General features: G+C 40.8%; 1 protein-coding gene across 1 annotated transcript in view; it reads right to left on the bottom strand.

Moving 5' to 3' along the window:
* MICAL2 (microtubule associated monooxygenase, calponin and LIM domain containing 2) overlaps positions 1 to 23,975 on the bottom strand; it is a 285,377-nt gene that overhangs the window by 189,348 nt on the left and 72,054 nt on the right. Inside the window, exon 3 of the mRNA XM_074230325.1 lies at positions 4,864 to 5,071. Coding sequence (XP_074086426.1) covers positions 4,864 to 5,071 — 208 coding nt within the window. The remainder of the gene's footprint in view (positions 1 to 4,863; positions 5,072 to 23,975) is intronic.

Raw genomic sequence — 23,975 nt, 5'->3', positions numbered from 1 at the left:
AAACCTCTAATCCATCTAGCCCAGTCCCTAGGGGAAGTCTATCATTGGCCCACTGGAAAGGAGATGGATACAGTCAAACAATAAATATCTGTCAAATGCCTACTGTGCTAGACATTAAGCTAAGCCCTAGGGATGCAAAGAAAAGCAAAAGATGGTCCCCCAGGAAGTACAATACTAAAAATAGAAGCTGAAAAAAGGGGAGAAGTGGAGATAACTTGGGCAGAAGGACATGATGCAGTCCAGAAGGGTTCAGCCAGCCCCTGGGAGATGATGAGATGGCCCTCCTTAAATGGAGGAACAAGAAGCTCTCCACTGTCCACCCTCCTCTCTCTCCAACCAGAGGGAGGAAGAGGTCCCAAGGGACAGTCCTGAGGAGATGTGTTTCAAGGTGGTTGTGATCTCCCAAGATGACAAAATTCAAAAGAGCATAATGAAGTTCAGTAATACAGTGGGCTGAGAAAGGAGCATGTACAATTCATTTGTACGAGGACTCAGGGTTGAGGTAGATCTCTTTGCAGGAGGCTCCTGGTTCAACAACAGCCTGATTGTTATTCATCCCTCTTCACTGTCACCAGGGAGCTTTCACCTCTCTAAGACCAATTCCCAGGGTCCCCCCCTTTCTATTTTCTGTTCCTGGCTTCTTCCATGATGTCTGTGTTGCAGCTTGGTTCACCTAAACTCCACATAAATGTGAGTGGATTTCCATGACTTGGTAATCATCTTTCAATCAATTGCCTTCTTCCTCCAATCACATTCTTACCAGCATACACACATCTTTGGATACCTCTGCCTTACATGTCTATTAAAATGTAAGCTTCTGGGGCGGCTAGGTGGCACAATGGATAGAGCACTGGCCCTGGAGTCGGGAGTACCTGAGTTCAAATCCGGCCTCAGACACTGAATAATTCCCTAGCTGTGTGGCCTTGGGCAAGCCACTTAACCCCACTGCCTTGCAAAAACCTAAAAAAAAAAAAGTAAGCTTCCTGGAGACAGGAACTTTTGATCTTTTTTTATTTGTTTCTCTAGTGCATAGAACAATGTCTGATACATACTATTAATGAATTATTTTTTACTAATCCATTCATTATAAGCAGTTAAAGTTCTCTCACAAATTACAGTTGTTCATTCATTGAACTTATTCCTTTATTGCCGCCAGAAGGGACAGCGTCCACTTAAAAACTCTGAGCAATCTCTTCTCTATGCAGCTATTTCTTCCCTTGACTCACACTGCTCTCCTTCCCACATTAATTCAGAAGACAGACTTAGAGCTGGAAGACCTTGGAGTCTATCGAATCCGCCACTCACCCATTTTACAAATGAAGAAACTCAGGCACAAAGAGTTTACTTGTCTTGCCCAGGTCATGCAAATAAAGTCTGAGGTAGGATGTAAACTCACCTGACCCTACTTCTTTCTATGCTGCTACCTCAAGTTCCTTTAAAATTCTTCCCCTTTTGAAGGCCAAGTTCAACTGGGTTTCTTGTTACAATCCAGTGGCAATAATGGTCATCTTCCTCAATAACTGGGGTAGCTGCCCTGGCTCTGACCTAAGCTACCTGGCTTCCTCATTGGCTCTTCTCTTCAAACTGTGATAAAAATCTGCTTAGCCACTACTAACTTTTACGTTTGGAGCTATCAGTTCCTGCTCTTCTCTCTTTGTTTTCCTGGACTTCCTCCTTGCTCAGCCCTACCTTCCACCCACTTTTCCTACAGGACTTAGACTAGCCCTATTCCCATCTCCCCTACCCCTCATTCTGATGACCTGAGATAGCAGAAAGAGGGTTGCTTTCCAAGTCCTAATGCCTAGTTTTGGATTGTCAATCTGATCTATCCTATTTGGTAACTTCTGCCCTCTCGTCTTCTATAAACAGGGCTAATGGGAGGGAGTAGGCATGATGGTACTAAGGAAGTTAGAGTAGGGTCAAGGGCCAGCTAGCTCTTGTCACTTAACCAATCATGGGACTTTGGGCAAGTCTTCTTACCTCTTACAGAATCACAGAATTTGATGCTTTTTTTTTTGCAAGGCAACCGGGGTTAAGTGACTTGCCCAAGGCCACACAGCTAGGCAATTATTCAGTGTCTGAGACTGGATTTGAACCCAGGTACTTCTGACTCCAGGGCCGATGCTTTATCCACTACGTCACCTAGCCGCCCCCAGAATCACAGAATTTGAGAGCTGAAGGGGAACTTATCTCCCATACAAAAAAAGAATCCCCTTTAGAAGATGCCTGACTTCTGCCCAGAGACCTCTACTGGACTTCAGTTACTTCATTTGGAAAGTGTCCTCCAAATTCCTTCCAACTTTACCATTTTGAGACTCTCCTTATATTACCTACCTCTACCTCACAAAGCTGATGTAAGGCAAACACTTATAAAATGTAGAGTGCCATCCTATAATTATTTTATCTGCCCATTCCTGGTGAAGCTGGGTCTGGTCCAACTATATCTCTCCCTTTATAGCTTCACAATCCATTTCTGCATTTCAAAAGTAGCTGCTTGTCTTAACTATACTTTTAAAGTAATTAGGACTTCATATTTATGCGGAAAATCCCAGTCTCTTGTCAAGGGACTCTCCCCTAAATTCATGATCCCTTCCTGGGAAGATGGGATAGTTCAAAGTAGGCTATAAATGATTTTGAATGAACTCCTATCCATTCTCCATAAATGCAGAAGGTCAGATAAATGACTGGGTGAGAGTCAACAAAAGAAACCCCGATAGTACCTGGCAGGAGGGAAAAATAAGCCTGCCTACAGGTTTCAATGCAATTCTACTGAATTACATGGGTGGCCTTGCTCCTTCATGTGTGTGTGTGTGTTTGTGTGTGTGTGTGTGTGTGTGTGTGTGTGTGTAGTGTGCTGTTAAATATTTAACAACTAGTTCATGACATACTTTTAAGTTTAATTTCCATTTTTTTTTAAAGTATTTTGCAAGGCAAATGGGGTTAAGTGGCTTGCCCAAGGCCACACAGGTAATTATTAAGTGTCTGAGACCGGATTTGAACCCAGGTACTCCTGACTCCAGGGCCGGTGCTTTATCCACTGCACCACCTAGCCACCCCTAATTTCCATTATTAATTAATAATTTCTCCATCACTTTTGTAAGTCTGAATAAACCAACAAAATAATAAACCAAGTCCTAACTTGTAGCTTTGCTAATATCAGAGTGGCAAATGCTCACACTGAAAATGTTAACAATCAGTTCTGCTCATTAAACTGACTCTAGTACATCCCCCACCTCCTCTAGCCTGTTGAACATACCAAGATACTCCATCAATGGGCAGAAGGGCCGTGCTAGGAAGAGAAATGAAAGGTGAAAACTAGAAGCAAGGAAAAAGGAGAGAGGAAAAGAGAAAAAGAAAGGAAGGAAGGGAATAAGGGAGGAAGAAAGTGAAGAAGAGAGGGAGAAAGTTGGAGAAAGGAAGGGAATAAGGGAGGAAGAAAGTGAAGAAGAGAGGGAGAAAGTTGGAGAAAGGGAGGAAGGGAGTAAAGAAGAGAGGGAGAGAGAGGAAGGGAGGAAGTTTATAGTGTAAGGGAACTGCTTGGAAATTAATGCTTCAGTTTTCTAATAAAAAACGAAAGTATGGAGTCCTCTAATTCTAAAAATGTCATAACCTCAAAAAGATGCAATTATCTCAAATCAAATGTCATCATCTTGGCATCTGACTTAATATTAAGATCCCTTTTGCAGTCTATTTTAGTTATTTATTCCAAGTCCTTAGTCTGCCCCAAACCTAACCTTAAACCTTTGCCCCCCAGCTTCTAAGAGGACCCTTGTGGCCTGAGCCTTCCATCTTCTGCCAATGCTTCATATTCCATTTAAAGAAACCCAAGCTCAGAGGACAAACTCTTAGACTCTCACAGTCAGAAATCTCCCTATTACTTGCTCTATATGTGACCCTGACCACATGGTCTCTGCCTTGGACAAAGCCATGCATTTAACATTCAATTGAATTCTAGGACAATATTTTGGGAGAAACTGAAAAGTTGGAACTCCTCCAAGTGGGCCATCAGGATATTAATGATGGATCAAAATTATGCTCTATAAGGATTATTTGGAGGAATTTGAGATATTAAACTAAGAAAGAATTAGGGGCGGCTAGGTGGCGTAGTGGATAAAGCACTGGCCTTGGAGTCAGGAGTACCTGGGTTCAAATCCAGTCTCACACACTTAATAATTACCTAGCTGTGTGGCCTTGGGCAAGCCACTTAACCCCATTTGCCTTGCAAAAAAAAAAACCCTAAAAAAAATAAGTTAAAGGAACTGCCAATTTATTAAAGATGTTTCCATACCAGAAAGGAAATCACTCTCAAATGTTGTTTGCCAGTCGTTGATCTGCATATGTAGAGAGATTTCCTATACACTGGGAGTTCCTCGTGCCAAATAAATCTAGATCCAAACCTCTCCCACCCTTCAAAAAATGATTTTCTTTCTGTTAGAAATTATATAGGCTGCCTTAGGAAAAAGCAACATCCTTATCGCCAAAGGTAGGATGATCACTCAGCAGGGATTCTGGAGAGCTCATTTTTTATGAAGAAGATCTAACATTTATAGTGTACTTTTAAATCTGGCAAAGTTCCTTATACATATTATCTCATTTGATACTTGGCAGAAGTCCATAAGGTAGGTAGTAGACCACTCAACTCACAAAATCTTCAAGTCTCCTCCCTGAATTTTATCCAGTTTCTTCTCTAGAGAAAAGGACTCACCATCCTAATTTTTCTCTTAAGAGCAAACGCTTTCCTGTTTATCCAACTACAAAAGGCAACTTCCATAGAAGCTACCCCACTCTGGATCTCCATCAGCTCCCCATAAATGTCTTTGTAGACTCATCTCTACCCAAAGTGGATCTGCCACAAGTACTTACTGATGTGGTCAATGGAGCCCGCACAAAACTTCCCATAGAACTTTTTGGCACCAAGTCCCCGAAGGTCATGAATGGTGAATGGCCATAGGTGCAGCACATTGTTCCTGGAGAAAGTATCTCTCTTCTCCACCACGACCACTTTGGCTCCAAGATAAGCAAGTTCAATGGCAGTACGCAAGCCGCAAGGTCCTCCTCCAACCACCAGACACTACAGAAAAGGCAGGAGAGAAACAATTGTCAGTGATCACCAAACTCACTAGAGATATAAGTAAGTACTTGTGGAATGAAGCAATGCTTTTTCATAAAAAGAGAACATTCTGATGGGAGAGAAAATTCTCAGCTAATAAGTCTCAGAAGAGCTACAGTCTACATCAATAGAAGACATTTTCCTATCAGGAATTCCTTAGACAAATGAAATCATAGGTCCAAGCAGGGGAAAAGTGCCCAATGATATGGAAGAGATTATTTCAAGTTTTGGCAGGGGCTCTCAAGGAAGACTTCTCAGAAGGGGGGGCAGGATCTGATTTGGATTTTCAAGATAAGATAGGGGCCACAAACAATCTGGTGAGAAGGAACAGGCTGATATTAAAGAAAAATGATATATTCAGGGAATATCAAGGTCACTGAACCGAAACCACCACCTCTGTAACTTTCCAAACCCAAATATTCCTTCCTGTTCCCTACTTCCTCCTAAGTGTCATTTTCCCTATTAGAATGGAAGCCCTGCTGTTGATATTGTTGATGTTTGTCCTTCATTTTTTTTTTTAGGTTTTTGCAAGGCAAACAAGAGTTAAGTGGCTTGCCCAAGGCCACACAGCTAGATAATTATTAAGTGTCTGAGGCCAGATTTGAATTCAGGTACTCCTGACTCCAGGGCCAGTGCTCTATCCACTGTGCCACCTAGCCACCCCTTGTCCTTCATTCTTGAAGAAGACCATGACATCAGGGAGGTGATGCCATGACATGCAAATGAATTGGATTTAAATGAGGGAGAATTGTGCAAAGTTACCAACTTCACTTTCTCCTCCAAAGCCAGCTGTGTTCAGTTGCCAGCTATGACGACTGGAGAAGGCCTTCAGAAAGTCCTACTAATCCACTCCTGGCAGAATTGTGAAGTGATCCAACCATTCTAGAGAATAATTTGGAACTGGACCCAAAGGGCCATAAAACTGCATACCTTTTGACCCAGCAACATCATTTCTAGGTCTATATCCCAAAGAGATCAAAGGCAAAAGGAAAAGGATCTTATAGCTATAAAAATATTTATAGTAGCCTTTTTTGTGTGTGTTGCAAAGAATTGGCAATTGAAGGGATGTTCATTAATTGAGGCATGCCTGAACAATTTGTGATATGTGATTGTGATGGAATACTGTTGTGCTATAAGAAAAGACAAGCAGGATGATTTCAGAAAAACCTGGAAAAAAATTATGTGAACTGATGCAAAGTGAAGTGAATAGAGTCAGGAGAACATTGTATACAATAACAGCAAGATTGTATGATGATCAGCTGTGAATGATTTAGCTATTTGTAGCAATAAAGTGATCCAAGGTAATTCTAAAAGACTCTTGAAAAGAAAAATGCTATCTACCTCCAGAGAAAGAACTTAAGGGTATGGAATGCAGAACAAAGCGTACTATTTAAAATTTATTTTTTCTTAGTTTTTTGGGTCTATGTTATTTCTTGCCACATGGCTAATATGTAAATATGTTTTTCATGACTGCACATGTAAAATAATCTATATCAACATGTTTACTTTCTTTATCCTGGGGGTGGGGAAGGAGGGAGGGAACTTGGAAGTCAAAAATTATAAAAAATGAATTTCAAGAGTTTTTGCATGTAATTGAGAAAAAATAAATAAAAAGAATGTAATCCTTTGAGGACAGGGACTGATATGTGTGTGTGTGTGTGTTTATGCTTTAGCAAAGTGCTTGATACATAATCAAATAATAATTAAGGAATGAGTGAATGAAAAAGAATTAATTGAGGCAGCAAGACCCAATAGAAAGAGTGGTGGATCCTTAGAGTCAGAAGACCTGATTTCCAGTAGCATCTCTGTCACCACCAATATTATCTCTAGCCTGTTCCTTTTGCTTTCTGGGCCTCAGTTTCTTCATCTGAAATGAAGGAGTTGGGCTAGGTGAACTTTCAAGTCCCTTCTAACTCTAAGGTGATCATTTGGTAAACAAAAGGGAATCCTAAATCTAAGTAACCGGCAGCTGACCATCCAAGCAGAAGGAAAAAGTTCTAAGAGTTTGAGGATGGATAGGCTGCCTCCAGTCAACTGGAAGTCATCAGGCTTTAGTCTAAGATTGGGTTCATTCTTTGACATCAACAAGTCATAGGAAAACAAGCCTCCATTCTCAGGGTCAAATCTTATCTTTTAAAACTATGCAACCCTCCCCTTGGGAATTCAACTAACACTCAGAAGCCTCCAGGAGAGATAAAACTGCATTTCAGAAGCTCTCCTGGCATAAGTGGACCAACCTGCTGAATTAAAACCACTCTTCCCATTTGTCCTTTTGGATAATGAAAGCCTTTCTAGATACAGAGGGTGAAAATCACAAGGGAAATGAAGTCATCTCCCAGATAACTCTCAAGCTGGTGATGTCGCCAAACTTGATTAAGGCTCATTCACTTTATCCCTGTTCCATGTCTGGAAGTTCATTATCTCACAATCCTCCTCCCCGTACCACACACACATAGGCTTACACCCTCTTCCAAGAGTTCTAGCACATTGCCAGAGAGTGACTCGTGTGTCAAAGCATGACCTGTGTGTCCCAACTCTTTCTGAGGTCTGTCTCAAGGTTAAGTCTGGATTCACTGCATTTCTTTGTGGTTAGTTTATGTTTTCCTGTTTGGTCAACTGCTAAACTTGGTCTCTTCTGTCACCATGAGGACAAGAACTAAGAAAGAGCTGGGTGGAAGCATAGGAGAGGGTAGGAGAAGAATCTCGATCCTCCCTCACCAAGTCCTAACCCAGAACTAAATACTGCAATGGTCAAAGAGAGGAGGAAAACCCCTTTCTGAAAATTCAGGCAGCTCCATATTGGGAGGCCACAGTAGCTGAACCTTCTGGGTTAAAACATTAGTCAAAGCCCATCTGTGTCTATGTCCTGAAAGAATATAAACTGCATGGATATATGTATGTTCACCCTAGACTCTAAAATCAAAAGAAATCCCAACGGATCTAATGAATTCAGGGGGATAAGTAGTGGACATTTATATGGCCTTTTCAAGTTTACAAAATATTTTATGTACTTTATCTTACTGGATCCTCAGAATTACCCTGTAAGATAAGTACTAAAGGCATGGGGAAATGATGCTCAGAAAGTGAGATCACCTTCCATCAACTCCGTAAATATATGGCATAGATTGTTGTCTTCTCCAACAGAATGTCAACTCCTTGAGGACAGGTATGTGTTTTTGCTTTTCTTTGCATTCCTCACTGACCTAAGATTCTCTTTCAACAAGCTGAACACAGAACTAATTACTACAACAGCTGGAGGGAGGGGAAAATGGCATCATTAAAAGATATCATCATCATCATCATCATCATCATCATAAAAGACATTATATAATAAGTCTGATGACTGGTGGACTCTGCCTGATATCACACATTAGTTCTAGGGTAAACCTAGGTTCCAGACTTGGGTTTCTTGATTCTGCATCAAAAACCAAATCTACCAGGCCACTCCAGAACCAAAATTAGAAAGGACCTGAATGAAAGTAAAAAAGAGGCAGATGGAAGAGGAAAGGGGAGAGGAACCAGGAAGCAATAAAGGCAAGATCTGAATCCAAAGAATGGAAAGAGTTCTGTCTCAAGAATCTAAAGTTCTGGGATTGCCCATGGGCAAATCATTTCATTTCTATAGGCCTTGGTTTCCTCATTTGCAAAATAAGAGATCAGGACTAGATGACTTCTAAAGTCTCTTTTATTTTTCAGTCACTGATTTCTATGACTTCAAGCTCAGACAACAGAAGAAAATTCAGGGCAGATTTGGAGAAAGTTTCCACAGGACAGAAGTCGGTTCTTTCCATTATATACATATCCATTTTGCAAAGATGAACTGGTACTCAGAATCCAAACCTGCCCTTTTCCAATCTGAATTCCCACAGAAATAGCCATTCTTTTCAAACATGCCCCATGTGAGGCTCTGGTGGTTTTCACCAGCTGCCCTGTGATAACTCCAAACTGAAATGTTGCCTTCAAAATCCAATGAGTCTCTGGAGGATTAGTCATAGCCAGACAGCCAAGTCCTAAAGCTCTCTGTCTACAAGATTCTGGCAGCCAGATCCATTCATGCTCTTGCCAGGCAATGGGCTTGAACTTCCTGGACCCTCACCCAGAGGGAAGGAGAGGAGGTCATTCCAGGGAGACTCGAGTCAGCCGTGTTTAATGTGTCCCCCACCCAGGCTGGAAGGTGGGGTTCTGCTGGCTGATACCCTACATATCATTCAGAAGTTTTTTGATTTATTATCCAGTAAGGATATTCATAGCCAAGAACAGCAGGAAGTCCACTGTATAGATAAGTCCCTACAGTGTTTAGGCTTCAGCATTTATTAAATAACAAGACAAACAGCACATGGAAAAAAACAGTGCTTTGTTTATGTGTCGGGCCAGAAGAGGAGGGGTCCCTATATCATAATCTATTACTGAAAAAAGTTCCAGAAAATTGACTGAATGACATTTCTCCCAAAAGAAACACAGTCCTCCCCTTATAGCTCTTTCCACAGTGAAATCAGTCCACAAATCAAGGATTCAAGGGTCCCCAAAGTCAAGATTCCTTAACCTTTGAAAAAACACCAGAAACAAAGACATTGCTAGGTGAATGACATTAGACCCTCTACTTACTTCTCTAGGATGGAAGTTCATGAAACACAATATGTTCTGGACCCTTCAAAACACCAGGAAATTACCAAGAGAGCTGCCAAAAGAAAAGCCTGATAACAGTATATCTAACATGAATAATCCAGACTTTCTCTTCTCTGGACCAGCAGAAAAGTTCTTCAGAAGCCCATTGCAGGACTGCCCATCTCCCAGGGAACTGAAGCTTTATAAAAGCCTCTGGATGCTAGGATTCCTGGGTAAACTTAGGAACAGCATTATGGGCAGTGCCCAAGCTTGTGGGACCAAGGATCATAGAATCCAAGAACTTTCAAGGAGTCCAAGGTACTAATTTATGGACAAGGAACTAAATCCCAAAGAAATGAAGTGACTCGCCCCAAGTCACTCAAACCAGTAATCATCTGAGATGGGATTCCAACCTAGGTCTTCTCCACTAGACCTTCTGTGGAAGCAAAAGTACATTTCTAGGTACAGTGAATTTCACTCTACAGAGTCACTGGTCATCTGGACCAGTAAGGGTCAGGAACAGCTAACAGTTTGAAAGCCTGTACCCTTAAAGCTTCCATGCCTCTCTTTCCATAAGCCCTGGGGCAGAACTTTCTTTAGAATGACATCTCCTGGGCAGGGGGCGGCTAGGTGGCCAGTGGATAAAGCACTGGCCCTAGAGTCAGGAGTACCTGAGTTCAGATCCAGTCTCAAGACACTTAATAATTACCTAGCTGTGTGGCCTTGGGCAAGCCACTTAACCCTATTTGCCTTGCAAAAACCTAAAAAAAAAAAAAGAATGACATCTCCTTTAAAGGAGTTCTTTCAGTATTTTTACTTTTTGCATCCTTAGTGTTTAGCATACATAGAAATTGCTTCTTCACTCATTTATCATGGTGTATAAAAATATTAGGATCTTGATTCTATTTCTCAATCTCAAGAGCTATCTTGGTGATAAAGAGGACTGGTGGGTACTCACTCCAACAGATCATTCTTCTTTGAATCCTCCTGTAGTTACTTCTGTACATCTCACACTCATGTCCTTGAAGTCATTTAAGAGTTAGATAAGAAGCCAACTTCTACTTGAATATTGATTATCTGCCCAATGCAATTAATATGAATCAATACTTTATAAAAAATCTAACCCTCTATGAATGGCTAAATAGAATGGCAGGCATCCCCTGCCAAAGCTCAAAGAATGGTAACCTTTGACAATTTTATCAAGTAATCTTAGTCAATTCTACCCAATTAGTTGGACTTCCATTACCCACAGCTCCCACTCTCCCTACCTTGTTTATACTCATATTCTTCCCTTTCTCTTCCTTCTCTCTGGCATGTTCTCCTAATTTATGCCATAGGCTAATGAGGTTCCCTCTAGCAAAGTTGCAGTACATTAGCACCCAGAACTACAGAGACTGATGATGCTGGACCAAAGTCTAGGAATACTTCAAGGATATGTCCTTTGCCCTTTGTTACTCAGACACCCAATCCTCACTGGGAAGTCCCTGAGAAAAGGCCAGGTGTCACCATCACCCCTCACCTACTCCAATTGCTCTGCTGTCAGCAGAGGAAAAAATAAATACCTAAGCACAGCAATTGCTGCCACAAGGCCCTAGGCCTCTTCTGAGTCCTTAAAGAGAGTACAGAGCTGACCTTTTCATTTTGAGATATCAACCAACCAGGAGCCAAATCAAAAGTCAATGACATCAAGGCACCAGTGAGAAAGAAAAATCAAGGGGGAAGACACTTTAACTTCTCTGTTTATAAAGCATGAGGATGCAAAGTCTTTTATTCCTAAAAATGAGAACTGAACCAATTGTGGAGAAAGACTCCAAAGAAGTCTAGTTTTCAATTGTATTTTACCAGCCCATGAGTTTGCTTTATTAATGTCTTTTAAAAAAATACCAGATGGAAGTTCAGCCATCAAGGACAATTCTAAAACATTCGTGAAGGAGGATGATATTGCCACAAGAAAAAACCATGTAGTCTGAAGGCAGACCAAAGCATAATATTTTCAGTTTTTTAAAACTTGTTTTATGTTTTTTTTATGTTTTTTCCCTTTAGTTCTTATTCTTCTTGACTAACATGGAAATATGTTAAACAGGATTGAACATGTATAACCTATATCAGATTACTTCGTTGTTGTGGGGAGGGGGCAGGGAAGGGAAGGAGAACAAAAAATATGGAACGCAAAAATCTTCCAAAAAGATGAATTGTTGAAAATTGTCTTTCCAAGTAACTGGAAAAAATTAAATTAAAATTTTAAAAATACCAGAGACATGAAGATCAATATTAAAATTAGCTCTCAATTTTATTCTGATTATCTCTGCATTTAACTTTTTGTTTTCTTGTTCCCTTTTTCATTTGTTTGTTTTTTTAATCACAAATCACTTCCCACTGTACTTCTGATTTTAACAACAGAAATCATTTAAGCAGACCAGACTAATGAGAAAACCTTAGCCTGACAGGTCATTATTCCTTCTTGAAGGCTTCCAGGCTTTTTACCAAAGGGAGAGAGTATGTTTCATTATAAATTCTTCAATTGAACATTGATCATTTCAATTAATTTTGTTTGGCTGTCTTTTAATGCCTCAATTCTATCATATCACCTACTACCCAAATTTGTTCCATACCATCAGGACCAGGGCAGACCCCATCCCCAACCTCTCATTATTTAGCTCAGGTGATGATGATGATGATGATGATGTTTGTGCTTTGTTCTTGAAGAAGACCATAACATCAGGGGAGGGGATACCATGACAAGCACGAGAATTGGATTTGAGTGAGGGGAGGCTGTTGCCAAGTTACCATCTCACTTTCTCCTCCAGATCCTGCTGGGCTCATCCAATGGCCAGGTATGTCAGGAGGACTTAAACTGACCCTGGATATGGGGCAATCAGAGTTAAGTGACTTGCCCAAGATCACACAGCTAAGAAATTTCAAATATCTGAGGCTGGATTCGAACTTCCATCCTCCTGACCCTAAGACTGGTGCTCTATCCACTGCACCACCTAGCTGCCCTGAGACCCAGGAGGGAATCATAGAATCCACATTTAGTCTTCCCACATCATAGGAGTATAAGAAAGATCAATAAATATGAACATTTCTAAATAAAAGAACAGAAAGGATTACATAAAGAACTGAATCTCCATTAAATACATCTTATTTAAAAATATATATTAAATTTTATTTGATGATATCCACACCACTCTTGCTAGTCTGTGATTTTTTTGAACTTCCTTCTCCTAGCTTTTTTGTATTTTATAAATAATTCACTGGTTCTCTTTTCTTTCTTTATCCCATCACTAATGAAATAAAGATAGTGAAGTAATTTATATACATTTTTTATCAGTGAAAATGTGGTCTCATTCAGTCTCAAAGAAGTAATTCACAGGCTTCATCATTAGTCTTCAGAAGTTATTACTAATCATTGTATTGATAAGAATTCTTAAATTTTTCACAACCATTTTCCTCTACAATACTTCAGTCATTATATAAATTGACTCTACTCATTCTGCCCAATGTTCATGGGTCTTCTAAGGTTTCTCTGGACCCTTCCTTTTCATCTTGTGATCCAATAATATTCCATTACTCAACCATTCTCCAACTGATAGACAATCACTTTTCATTTCCCATTCTTTGCTTTAATAAAAAATTCTATTCTAAACATTTAGGTAGACATGGGTCTTTGTCATTCCTTTTTGACATTTTTGGGAGAAACATAGCTGTTATTTTGCTCAATCAAAGGATATGTATAGTTGAGTGACTTGAGGCCAGTTCCAAATTGTTTTCCAGAATGGTTGGACCACTTACATAAGCTCACCAATACTGCCTTACTGTGTCATTCCAGTTCTTTCCAATAATTGTCATTTTATTTTTTTGTCATCTTTGACAATCTAATGGATATGACATTGAACATAGAATTATTCTCATTTGCATTTCTTATTATTAATAGCTATTGAAAGCTTACTTTTCTTCCTCTGAAATCAGTTTGTATCCTATGACCATTTATCTATTGGAGAATGGACCATTTGTCTATTGGAGAATGGGTCTTGTTATTTATTTTTTAAACTAAATGTTATTTTTTTCAGTTCCACATTCATTCCTTCCCTTCCTCCTGACCCCACTGAGAAAACAAGAATATATGCATGTTACAAACATGAATAGTCAAGCAAAACAAATTCTTCATTGGCACATCCTATATGTATGATACATGTCTGTGTGTATGTATAGACATTTGTATGTATGTGGACAATTAGAACCATAGGAATTAGGAAGATTCACCTTCCTAAATTCAAATTGGGCTTCAGACACCTACTAGCTTTGAAATTCTGTGCAAATCACTTAATCCTGGTTGTCCCAATTTCCTCATCTGTAAAATAAACTAAAGAAGGAAATGGCAAGCCACTCCAGAATCTTTGCCAAATATAGTCACAAAGAGTTGGACATGAATGAAACAGTTCAACAACAGTAGCTGCAATGTATATATGCATTATATATGTGTGTGAGTGTGTGTGTATGTGCAAAAATCTATATCCATATGCATACATGCACACATATTATACACTCAAATAAACTACATACTCACATACACACATACACACCTACATTTAATGAAGTAGATATGAATCTTTTGGCATCGTAGTTGATTAGAGTGCCTAAATCTTTCAAAGTTGCTCTGTCTTAATATTACTTTTGATTAAAGAATTCTAAGGATGCCAAGTTGACATATGAGCCATTCCAGGGGAGCAAAGTTCTCCTCATTCCTCTGGGCAGATGCAGAGACCCAATCATGTCTGGGCAACTTTGTGGAAAGTCTTCTTGTACACACACTCTATCCTGGGTATGGCATCATGTGTCCTAGCCCTTTTGATTGAGATACCAGTAACTCAGTCTTCCTTGCCCCAGTCTGACTTGGGCAGGGCCAAGTAGCCTGTGCCTACTCCCAAGATGGAATGCTTTTGGTAAGATCCCCCCCCCCCCAATTGGTCTCCATGAACTGAGATAAACATCAAGATTCCAGTGTGGTTTTGTTTAAACACACATGAGCCTTCTTCACTTTAATGGGGCCTTGCCAGCTTAGAGATAACATGAAAACTGGGCCAGACTCTCTTTGATGATCTAATACTAAGCTTTCCAAGCCAGGGTACCGAAACTTTACCAGTCTCGGAATTTAGTTGTGATTCAATTTGTAAGCTGCTACAAGAAGCATGTGAGTTTGTTTTCAGTTCCTGATCATTTTTAAGTGGGTTACCTTTCAGGATCAAATAGCCAGTAATTACAATGTTTTGAACAAATAGTAAATAAGTTGAAGAGTCTAGACATGAGGAGACTAATCCCATATTGGACTGTCCACTGGTGACTCGGGCTGCCAGGGAACACATCCCATTTTTTTTCTGCTTTGTTGGATGGCATCTCCTGACAAGTCTACTAGGGAGTGGCATTTTCAGACCCAAGGGATCTGTCACTGCAAGGAAAAGTTGTCTAAGGACACAAGGATCCTTATTAACTTCCCTGTAGCTTCTTAGTCATACCTCATTCAACAATCAGACCAAAGGAAAGAATATTACTTTGCAGTCTCAGGACTTGGGTTCAAATCCTGGCTATAACTTTTATAACTCATGGGCAACTTTTCACTCTACTTCTCATTTATAAAATGAAAGTGGATTAAATGTCCATGAAGGCTCCTTCCAGTTCTAAATTGATCTCACAGATCCTTTGACTGAGGTTGGAGAAGCTGTGCCCATAAAAGGTAAAGTTTCCTGCAGGAAGGGCTGCCTCCCAACCTCCTGCATACTCCCAGGGAGTGCTTATTTGATTCAACACCTCAGATCTGGGAAACCATCTGTTCCTTGACTTCTCAATCTTGAGAGTGTAGAACAGGGAGGGAAGTGAACTTCTTGGGTCCCTACCATAAAAGGTCCCTCTTCTCTTTTACAGTATATTTAGGGGTGTTAGGGGTGGGGGGGGAGAGTGGAAGAGAGGCGTACCCACACAGCCACCTGTGCCTGCCCTAAATATACAAGACTCCTGGATCCTTCAGCTGTCAAATGGGGGAGGTGGACTATGGGATCACAGAAGTTTATATTTATAGTCATCTTCAAGCTTCACAGTACCCCTCTGCTGTAGGCAGGAAAAGTATTCTTATCCCCATTTTACAGATGGGCAAGTTCAGCAAGTTGTCTTGGCAGAGCCCCAGATCAACTTAAAGTCTCCTGAATACTTTCCCAAGGTCTGTCCCATTGTAGTGTACTTGCTTCCTCAGATGTACCCTTAATGATTAAGACTGGAAGGTGATGATTGATATTAGTCCTTCATTCTGGAAGACCACCATGACATGGGGAGGGGGGTGCCATGGCAAGCAAATGAATTGGATCTGAGTGAAAAGGGAGCTGTGCTAAGTCACCAGTCTCATTTTCTCTTCTGGAGACATCTGGGTCTAGTGACCAGATATGGACTGAACAACTGGACATGACCCTGGATGCAGGGAGAAGACCTTGGAATACATGAAGGGCATCTCTGAAACCTCAGCCCTCTGCACAGCATCTGTCACAGAGTAGAAGCTTAATAAAAATTTGACAAATTAAATCAGAGTTAGTCCTTCCATTTGTGAATCCTTATGATGCCCTGACACAAAAAGTGGCAGATTCCTGGAGCTGAGGACCAGGTGATAACATGCCCTTTTTCTTGTTGCATCATCATAGTGACTATAAATGAGAAGATCATTGACATTTTCTTATACAGACTTCAGTCTCTGAACTCATTCAGAGCCTACAAACAAGGAAACCTAACTCAGCATTGGATCTGGAGCAAACACTTGGGTTCAAATCCCACCTGATACTTACTACCTGAGTGACCTTGGGCAAGTCATTTAACTTCCTTAAATCTATTTTCTCAATAGTGAAAATTTTGGCCTTCAAGACCCCTTTCAGCTCTAGAGTTACAACCCCAGCCCTTACAATAGGTAGTGCAGATATAAAAAATTCAGATTTAGCAATGAAGGACAAGAACATAAGAATTTCCAAAGTGATCTCTGGCCAAAAGCAATGGTGATAATGGGGTGGTTTTTAAATGGAGCTTCCAAGTTCAACACAAGACCAATAAGAAATCCAGGACCAGGCATTTCCATGATTCTTGACACAGAGGAAACAATGATCTCCTCTGCTTCTTCAATACGAGTCTGGCCTAACATTCCCATCTTCCCTTTATGGATATCTGAGGGTGTTGTCTGCCCGATCCAAGAGGCCAGATTATTGTGACTGAAGCTATTTGAGGGTTATCAGTACTGGCTTCCATTTCATACCCTCTGAAAGAAGAGATAAAAAGCAAGTCATTCTGGACTCAAGAGAGGAGGAGTCCACATCCTCAGCTCATTTAGGAGCCTCTGAGGAGACAGCACTTCCCTGGAAACTAAAGATTCTATTCTATAACATGTATTGAAATGCTTATTTTATTTGAGTGTTTATTAACTTCAGAATTAAAAAAAAAAGAAAACCCTCATGATTAGTTGGAAAGCAGGAACCTAGTGGTTGGCTTCTGGCCACCTACTTCCCAACTTCATTTACCCCACCCACTAGAAAGAAAGATCAGGAAGTTATGGGGAAGTAGGTCAATAAACATTAGGCTATACCCAAGGCAATTAGATGGAGCTAGAGTGGAGAGGACTAGAGGACTGTAGAACTTTGATCTATAGTGGTCTAGTCCTAGTCAGGACTAGAGTAAGGAAGACCTCATCTCCCTGAGTTCAAATCTAGCCTCAGATATTTACTAGCTGTTTAACCCTAGGCAAGTCCCATAACCTCTCTCAGTCTGTTCCTCATCTGCCAAATTGTGCATTATAATAATATCTGCCATATAGGATCAAATGAGGTCACATCAATAAAGCTCTTGACCTTAAAGTGCTCCATAAATGCTAGCAGTTTTGACAGCAGTTAGATTCTCTAGAGACTAGCATGTAGAGTCCAGGAAGCCCCAAGACCACAAGCATCTTTCCTAAATCCTAAAACCCAATTAGAGAAACCATTTAATCCCCAGTCGATCATCAGTTGGTCTTTGAGTCAAACAGCAGCAGTAACCAGAGGTAGAAGGGGTTCCTTCTAGACCGGGAAAGGTATCTTTACAGAAGATAGGATTTGAGCTAAGCTCAAAGAAACCAAGGAAACCAAGAGGTAGGTAGACATGAGGATATCTAGTTAGGCACCAGGGTCATCCAGTAGAAGAACATGGAGGTCCACTAACAAGTACTGTATATCAGGCTCACAGAGTGCCTGGAGGGAGTAGAGGAAAGCATCAGATTGGAAAGGTCAGAAGAAGACCCAGTAGTTCAGGGTTTTAAATGTCAAACCCAGGATTTTATATTTGATCCTAGAGTGATATAGAGAACCACTAGAGTTTTTCACAGGGAGAGGCATGTGATCATATCTGCAGTCCAGAAAAATCACTTTGATAGAGTGAAGTGAGGAGAGACCCAAGCAGAGAGATTGAGGAGAAGGCTATTCTGATCCTCCAGGTGAGTGATTTAATAGGTGAGTGGAAACTGGGGATGAGCGTAAACAAGAGATGTTGTGAAGGTACAAAAGACATAGGTCTTTTGAAGTTGGTTTGTTTGAAACCCTTTCAAATGCAATTCAACAGTATGTTTTATTTTATTTTTCCAATTACATGTTATGAACATTTTTCATTATTCATCCTCTGGCATATTTATGCTACATAATTTTCTTCCACCCTCCCTTCCCTACCCCCTCCCCTCAGAGAACAGTCTAGTGAACGTTATACATGTATATCTGTGTTTAATATGTTTACATGTTAGTCATTTTTGTATATGAGGGATTAGGACTAAGGGAAAAGAAAGAAAACCATGGGATAAGAAGGAAAACTGTAAGAGAAATATTTTTTGAAGTAAACATAGTTTTCATTCAGATTCGTGGACTTTGCAGGGTTTTTTAACAGGTCTCCCAGAGTTGTCCTATCTATCTCTGAACCGCTAAGAAGAGCTGCATCCATCATAGTTGATCAACTCACAATTCAACAGCAAGTATTTACAGAGCATCTACTATTTGTTCAATACCTTGAGTAAGACATAATTCTTTCCTGCAAAGTCCCCAACTCCTGTGGGGACATAGGACCCAAATATGTCAAACCATTCTCTATCAACAACAAAAGACAGCAGACAACCAAGTGAAATAATGAGTAATGAACAGAGGTTCCAAAAGGGCAGTTCAGTGGTCCCCAGAGCTCAGGAAAGGGAAAGGGCTGAGTGGCCTGAAGCCCTCAGGAAGGGTCATGGAAGAGGCTAAACTGAAAAGTTTGGAATGTTGGGAGACTCTAGAGAGGTGTAAAGACAAGTCAGAAAATCTTCATGGATTGGGGGGTGGGGGAGAATGGGGATGGAGAGACCGGGCCAAGATACTAAAATGAGGAGAGAACTAGCTATGATGTCAATCCCAGTGCTAATGAGTTCTACGAGGAAAAGGTGTGTTCTGTTGATGATCAAAGCTGTGTTCAGGGTACTCCTTGATAATGGATGATGGAACTTAGCAGTTCCAAAGAGAAATCTGTGTGGCAGCAAAGAACGGGAAACATAATACATACCCATTGATCAAGAATCAGAGAATGGCCAAGAAAAACTGTGATAGATAAATAGAATGCAATATTACCCAGCCATAAAAACAATGGCAAAAAAGAATTCAGAGAAGTATGAGAATGTAGAATGAAGTAAACAGAAACGGGAAAAACTGTACATTATGATGACAACAATGGAAATAGGGCAAAAAGAAAAAAAAATCTCAAACCCAAATGTGCAGTGTGTAATTATAATGACAAAACTTGGCCCTAGGGAAGAGGTAAGAAAATGTATCATTCTGATTCCCATGCAGAGATGGAGAACAATGGGTATGACTAGTCCATAAACTATTGGGTTTGTTGGCTACTTATGCTGAACTGGCTTTTTCCTCCTTCTTCAAAAATAAATTATTTGTTCCAAAGGATGTTTGACTGGGTATTGTTGGGGGAAGGGATATATTTGGAAAATATATTTAGAAATGAAGATGATAAAAAATCAATACACTTTTTTAAATGGAGGTGGAAAAGCTTAGACTATATTCTGAGTCAGACCTTTGGTAAAGTCTTAAAAATTGTGTCCCATTGCAGTACAATAAAAGCACAAAGATATCCTATGGGCAATAATATATGGGGTCTGACAAACTGAAACAATTGCTTCTTCTAACTTGGAAAGTGGACTTTTATCTTTAAAATACATTAAAATGGGGCAGCTAGGTGGCTCAGTGGATAAGAGCAACAGCCCTAGAGTCAGGAGGACCTGAGTTCAAATCCAGTCTCAGACACATAATAATTACCTAGCTGTGTGACTTTGGGCAAGTCACTTAACCCCACTGCCACACACACACACAAAATAAAATACATTAAAATGTGCATTTACCTTTAAATTCATTTACATGTGTGTATGAATTGAGAGACAGAGACAAAGAGACAGAGTGTGACAGATTTTGATTTTGTAAATAGTGACTTCTTTTGTCAGTATGGTCAGTCACTTCCTAAGTACTACAGAACTCAGGAATGTTTACCACAGCACCCAATAAAATCACAAACCAAAGTGCCTCTCAACGTCTGCTGTGAGACAAAGGAGGACAAAAGTCCATCCCTCCAAACTGGCCCCAGATCTCACCAAATCAGGCCAAGTTCCAGAAAAGGTTATTTCCCTTCCTCTAGATGGAAAGTGGGGAACATAAATGCTACAAGGTGCCCTACCGTAAAGTAGTGTATATGAGGCCAATATAGCACAGGGCGGGGGGGGAGGGAAGAAGTATCTATTACACACTATGTACCAAGGACTATATTATGTATTTTACAAATATTTTCTCATTTGACCTTCACAATGCACTAGGGGGTCAGTGATTTTATTATCCCCATATTTTGCAGTTGAAGAAACTGGGGCAGAATGAGGGTAAATCATTTTCTCAGGATCACACAGCTACTAAGTTTCTGAGGCCAGATTTCAACTCAGGTCTTCCTGACTCCAGATCCTTTGCTCTCTCCATTGTACTACCATTCAGCCTCATGCTAAGTCAACATATATAATATACAACATACAAAATGACTAAAGCAATTTAAGTGGAAAGCACTGATAAAAGGAAGTCAAATTCTGAGTAATGGAAAATCTAATAAAGGTCCCGGGTACTAGAAAAGGAAGTATATATCCCTCCTCTTGGCAGCAGGGTGAGAGGCTTTGAGGACAGAATGTTTCCTAGCTAGCTGGCTGAGGTTGCTCTATTGGGCAAGGAGGCATCTAGAAAGTACAGTGGACAGCATGTGAGATTTGGGAGCCAGGCAGGACCAGAGTGAAAATCATGCTTCAAATACTGTAAGATTCTGGGTAAGTCACTTAACCAACTTGGGTATCAGTTTCATCATCTTTTGTAAAATGGGTAATAACCACATTCAACACTCTCCTCCCAAGGCCAGGGTAAATTTCAGCTGAGATAACATTTCTAAAGCATTTTATCCATCTTAAAGGACAATATAAATGCTAGCCATCACAGGCTATTTTTATTAAATGATCTTTTACTATTATTATTATTATTATAAGAATTCAACCAGGGATTATGTAAAACCAGAGGATAGCCTTCAAAACTTACTTTTTAAAAAGGAAACTGAGTCGAGAGTTAGGCTTGCAAAGCAACCTGGTCTAGAATTTGACCAGCCTGGACACCGGTTTGCTGAGGTGATTCTGGGAGCCAGGGGGCTGAGGGCAGGGGAGAGTATCGGCTGCCCTTGAGGTGATTCCAGGAGACCTCAGGTATCCTGTGCACACCCTGGCAGTGGGAGGGTGCCGTCCTACTCAGCCAACAGGAGAGATAGCTGTATTTCCTTCCCACCCACACTCCTCTCCCCAAAATCCCCCCCCCCAAATTTAAAAACCAACAACCCAAAGGGTCTTCACAGGAACACCCTCAGGGCAGGGGATGCTCTAATGTTAGAGCCAGATGTTGATTCCTTTCTGGGACATGGGGCCCTGAGTTTCCTCCCTTATCTATACAAAAATACAAGAGGCAGCTACTGTTACCATAGTGAAATAACAAAACCAGATGCCCTCTAAGTACTGTGGAGGGGCAGTATGCTGTAATGGAAAAAAAAAAGGGGAGAAGCAACAGACTGAGAGGACAGAGAAGAAGCCAGCTGGGAGCCAGGGAGCCCCAATTTCCAGTCTTGACCCTGGTACACATGGGCAAGTTAGGAGAGCCACCTCTCTCTTTTGTGTTGGGCAATTCTCTAGGATGTAAATTATAGGCAGGTGCTGACTCTGAAAGAAAAGACACTGAAGTTCCCTACACTCATGCAATCACAGGCCAGGAGGAGAGAAAGTAAGACAAGAGAGAGAAAAGGGCGCAAAGTTCCCAAAATCCAGGTTCTAGACAACAACCAGCAGTGTGACCAGGAGTAAGTCTGAGTCCCACTTCCTCCAAATCTAAAATGCCTCTACTCCTAGGGAGTGGCTGGGAGGATCAACTGATTGAATGCAAACCTTAAAAGAAAGACACAAATGTCAGTTATAAGTGTAGGCATAAAAGCATGGCCCTCCTTTTCAGTTCTAGCAAGGCAGTAGGACCTGGGATCGAATCCCAGTATACCAGCTGCTCTCTACTTCTGTGTGACCTTGGGTAATAAATTCTTAGATCTGGGCTCCAGTTTTCTTATCTATAAATGGAGGGGATTGATTCCATGAGCTCTGTAAGGTCCCTTGGCATGTCCCTCATCTGCAACAGAATTTGCTAGGTTAACAACCTTCAGCTTTCTCCATCTCCATAAATAAACTCTAACTCAGCTCCCTCCTTCCCCATTCTAAGCAACCAAGGTCAAAGTGCTGCACATGCCTTTTGGCTGCCCCATCATTGGTCCAAGTTTCCTACTCAGCATGCTGACCAATTGCTCTTAGTCAAAATCCAAAGGTCATAAAATAGAGATAAATGAAGAAAAGCAAACTGTCAAGAATGCATATGCTTGCTACACCAAAACCCCCTCAAATCATATTCAAACTCAGTTCCTTCTATGTTGAATGCTTCAAATTGAGAGGTAGATGACATGAGATGTCAAATTCCTCTATCAGCATCAATATTTGAAGATTCGGGGTTAGAAGAAGTTCAGTCCAATGCTGGGAGTTCATCTCTTGATGGATCTGTGTTCCTGGATGGAGATTTTGAACCATCCATGCTTTTTTATCACTTCTGGGAAGTTCATCTCTTGAGATAGCTCAATGAATACGTGGACCCAGATGCAGATTTCATCTCCTCTCTGCTTTCTCATCCTGTGCCAATGTTTTCTCATTTTCTCCACAAATGTTGCACAGATGTTCTACCTGACTTCCTCCAAGTCTTTTTATATTTCATGGGTTCCAGTGTAGTATGCAGGTCGTCCATCTGTTATTCCTTGCTCTAGCCCCAGCCCACTTCCTTTGCTGATCATGCATTGTTTATAAAACTTTCCACAACAGTCAAGTTGATTTCCTCAGGAAGCCTAATGTCAAAAAAGGCCTCTTGTGATGCAACTCAGTCTGACCCAGTTCTATTTACCCTCCAGGAGAATGGAAGCTGTTTGGAGGCAACAGTGCCCAACACAGTACCTGATATATAGTTAGTGATTAAATGAATCAGTAGGATTATTAGCTTTATTTTTGTCCTTCAGCACTCTACCCCCCTTGGGCTGAAAACAGAATATTTTCTGAACCCAACTTCTCTCTGGATTCCAAAGCCTTGGTCATGATTGACACAAAGCCCAGTCCCTTTTCTCTTCCTGTATGGAATTCTTCCTTAGGTACTAGGTACAACTTGGCCTTCTTCCCCTACCCCTCAGGGTAAGGTATAGGAAAGTAGACCTTAGCCTTGGCAAGACTGGAAGTCATGGAACAGGAAACAAGAAATGGTTGGCAAGAAGGGAAACTGATTGGCATTTAATAACAGATATTATCAGTTTCCTGAATGTGACCATTAATACATTTTTTTACAGTGAGGAAGAGGGATCACACAATAAGAGCTGGATAAGACCTAAGAGGTCATTGAGTGCAAGTCACTTCATTTTGCTCAGGGAGACTGTGACCTGCCCAACCTCCCAAAGGCAAGTAACAACTTCTTTTTAATGTTTTTTTGCAAGGCAATGGGGTTAAGTGACTTGCCCAAGGCCACACAGCTAGGTAATTATTAATTGTCTGAGGTCATATTTGAACTCAGGTCCTCCTGACTCCAGGGCCAGTGCTCTCTATCCACTGTAC

This window comes from Macrotis lagotis, chromosome 3 (assembly GCF_037893015.1).
Source record: "Macrotis lagotis isolate mMagLag1 chromosome 3, bilby.v1.9.chrom.fasta, whole genome shotgun sequence".
NCBI lineage: Eukaryota > Metazoa > Chordata > Mammalia > Peramelemorphia > Peramelidae > Macrotis > Macrotis lagotis.
Note: the sequence above shows the minus strand (reverse complement) of the source record. Positions and strands in the feature narration are given on the sequence as shown.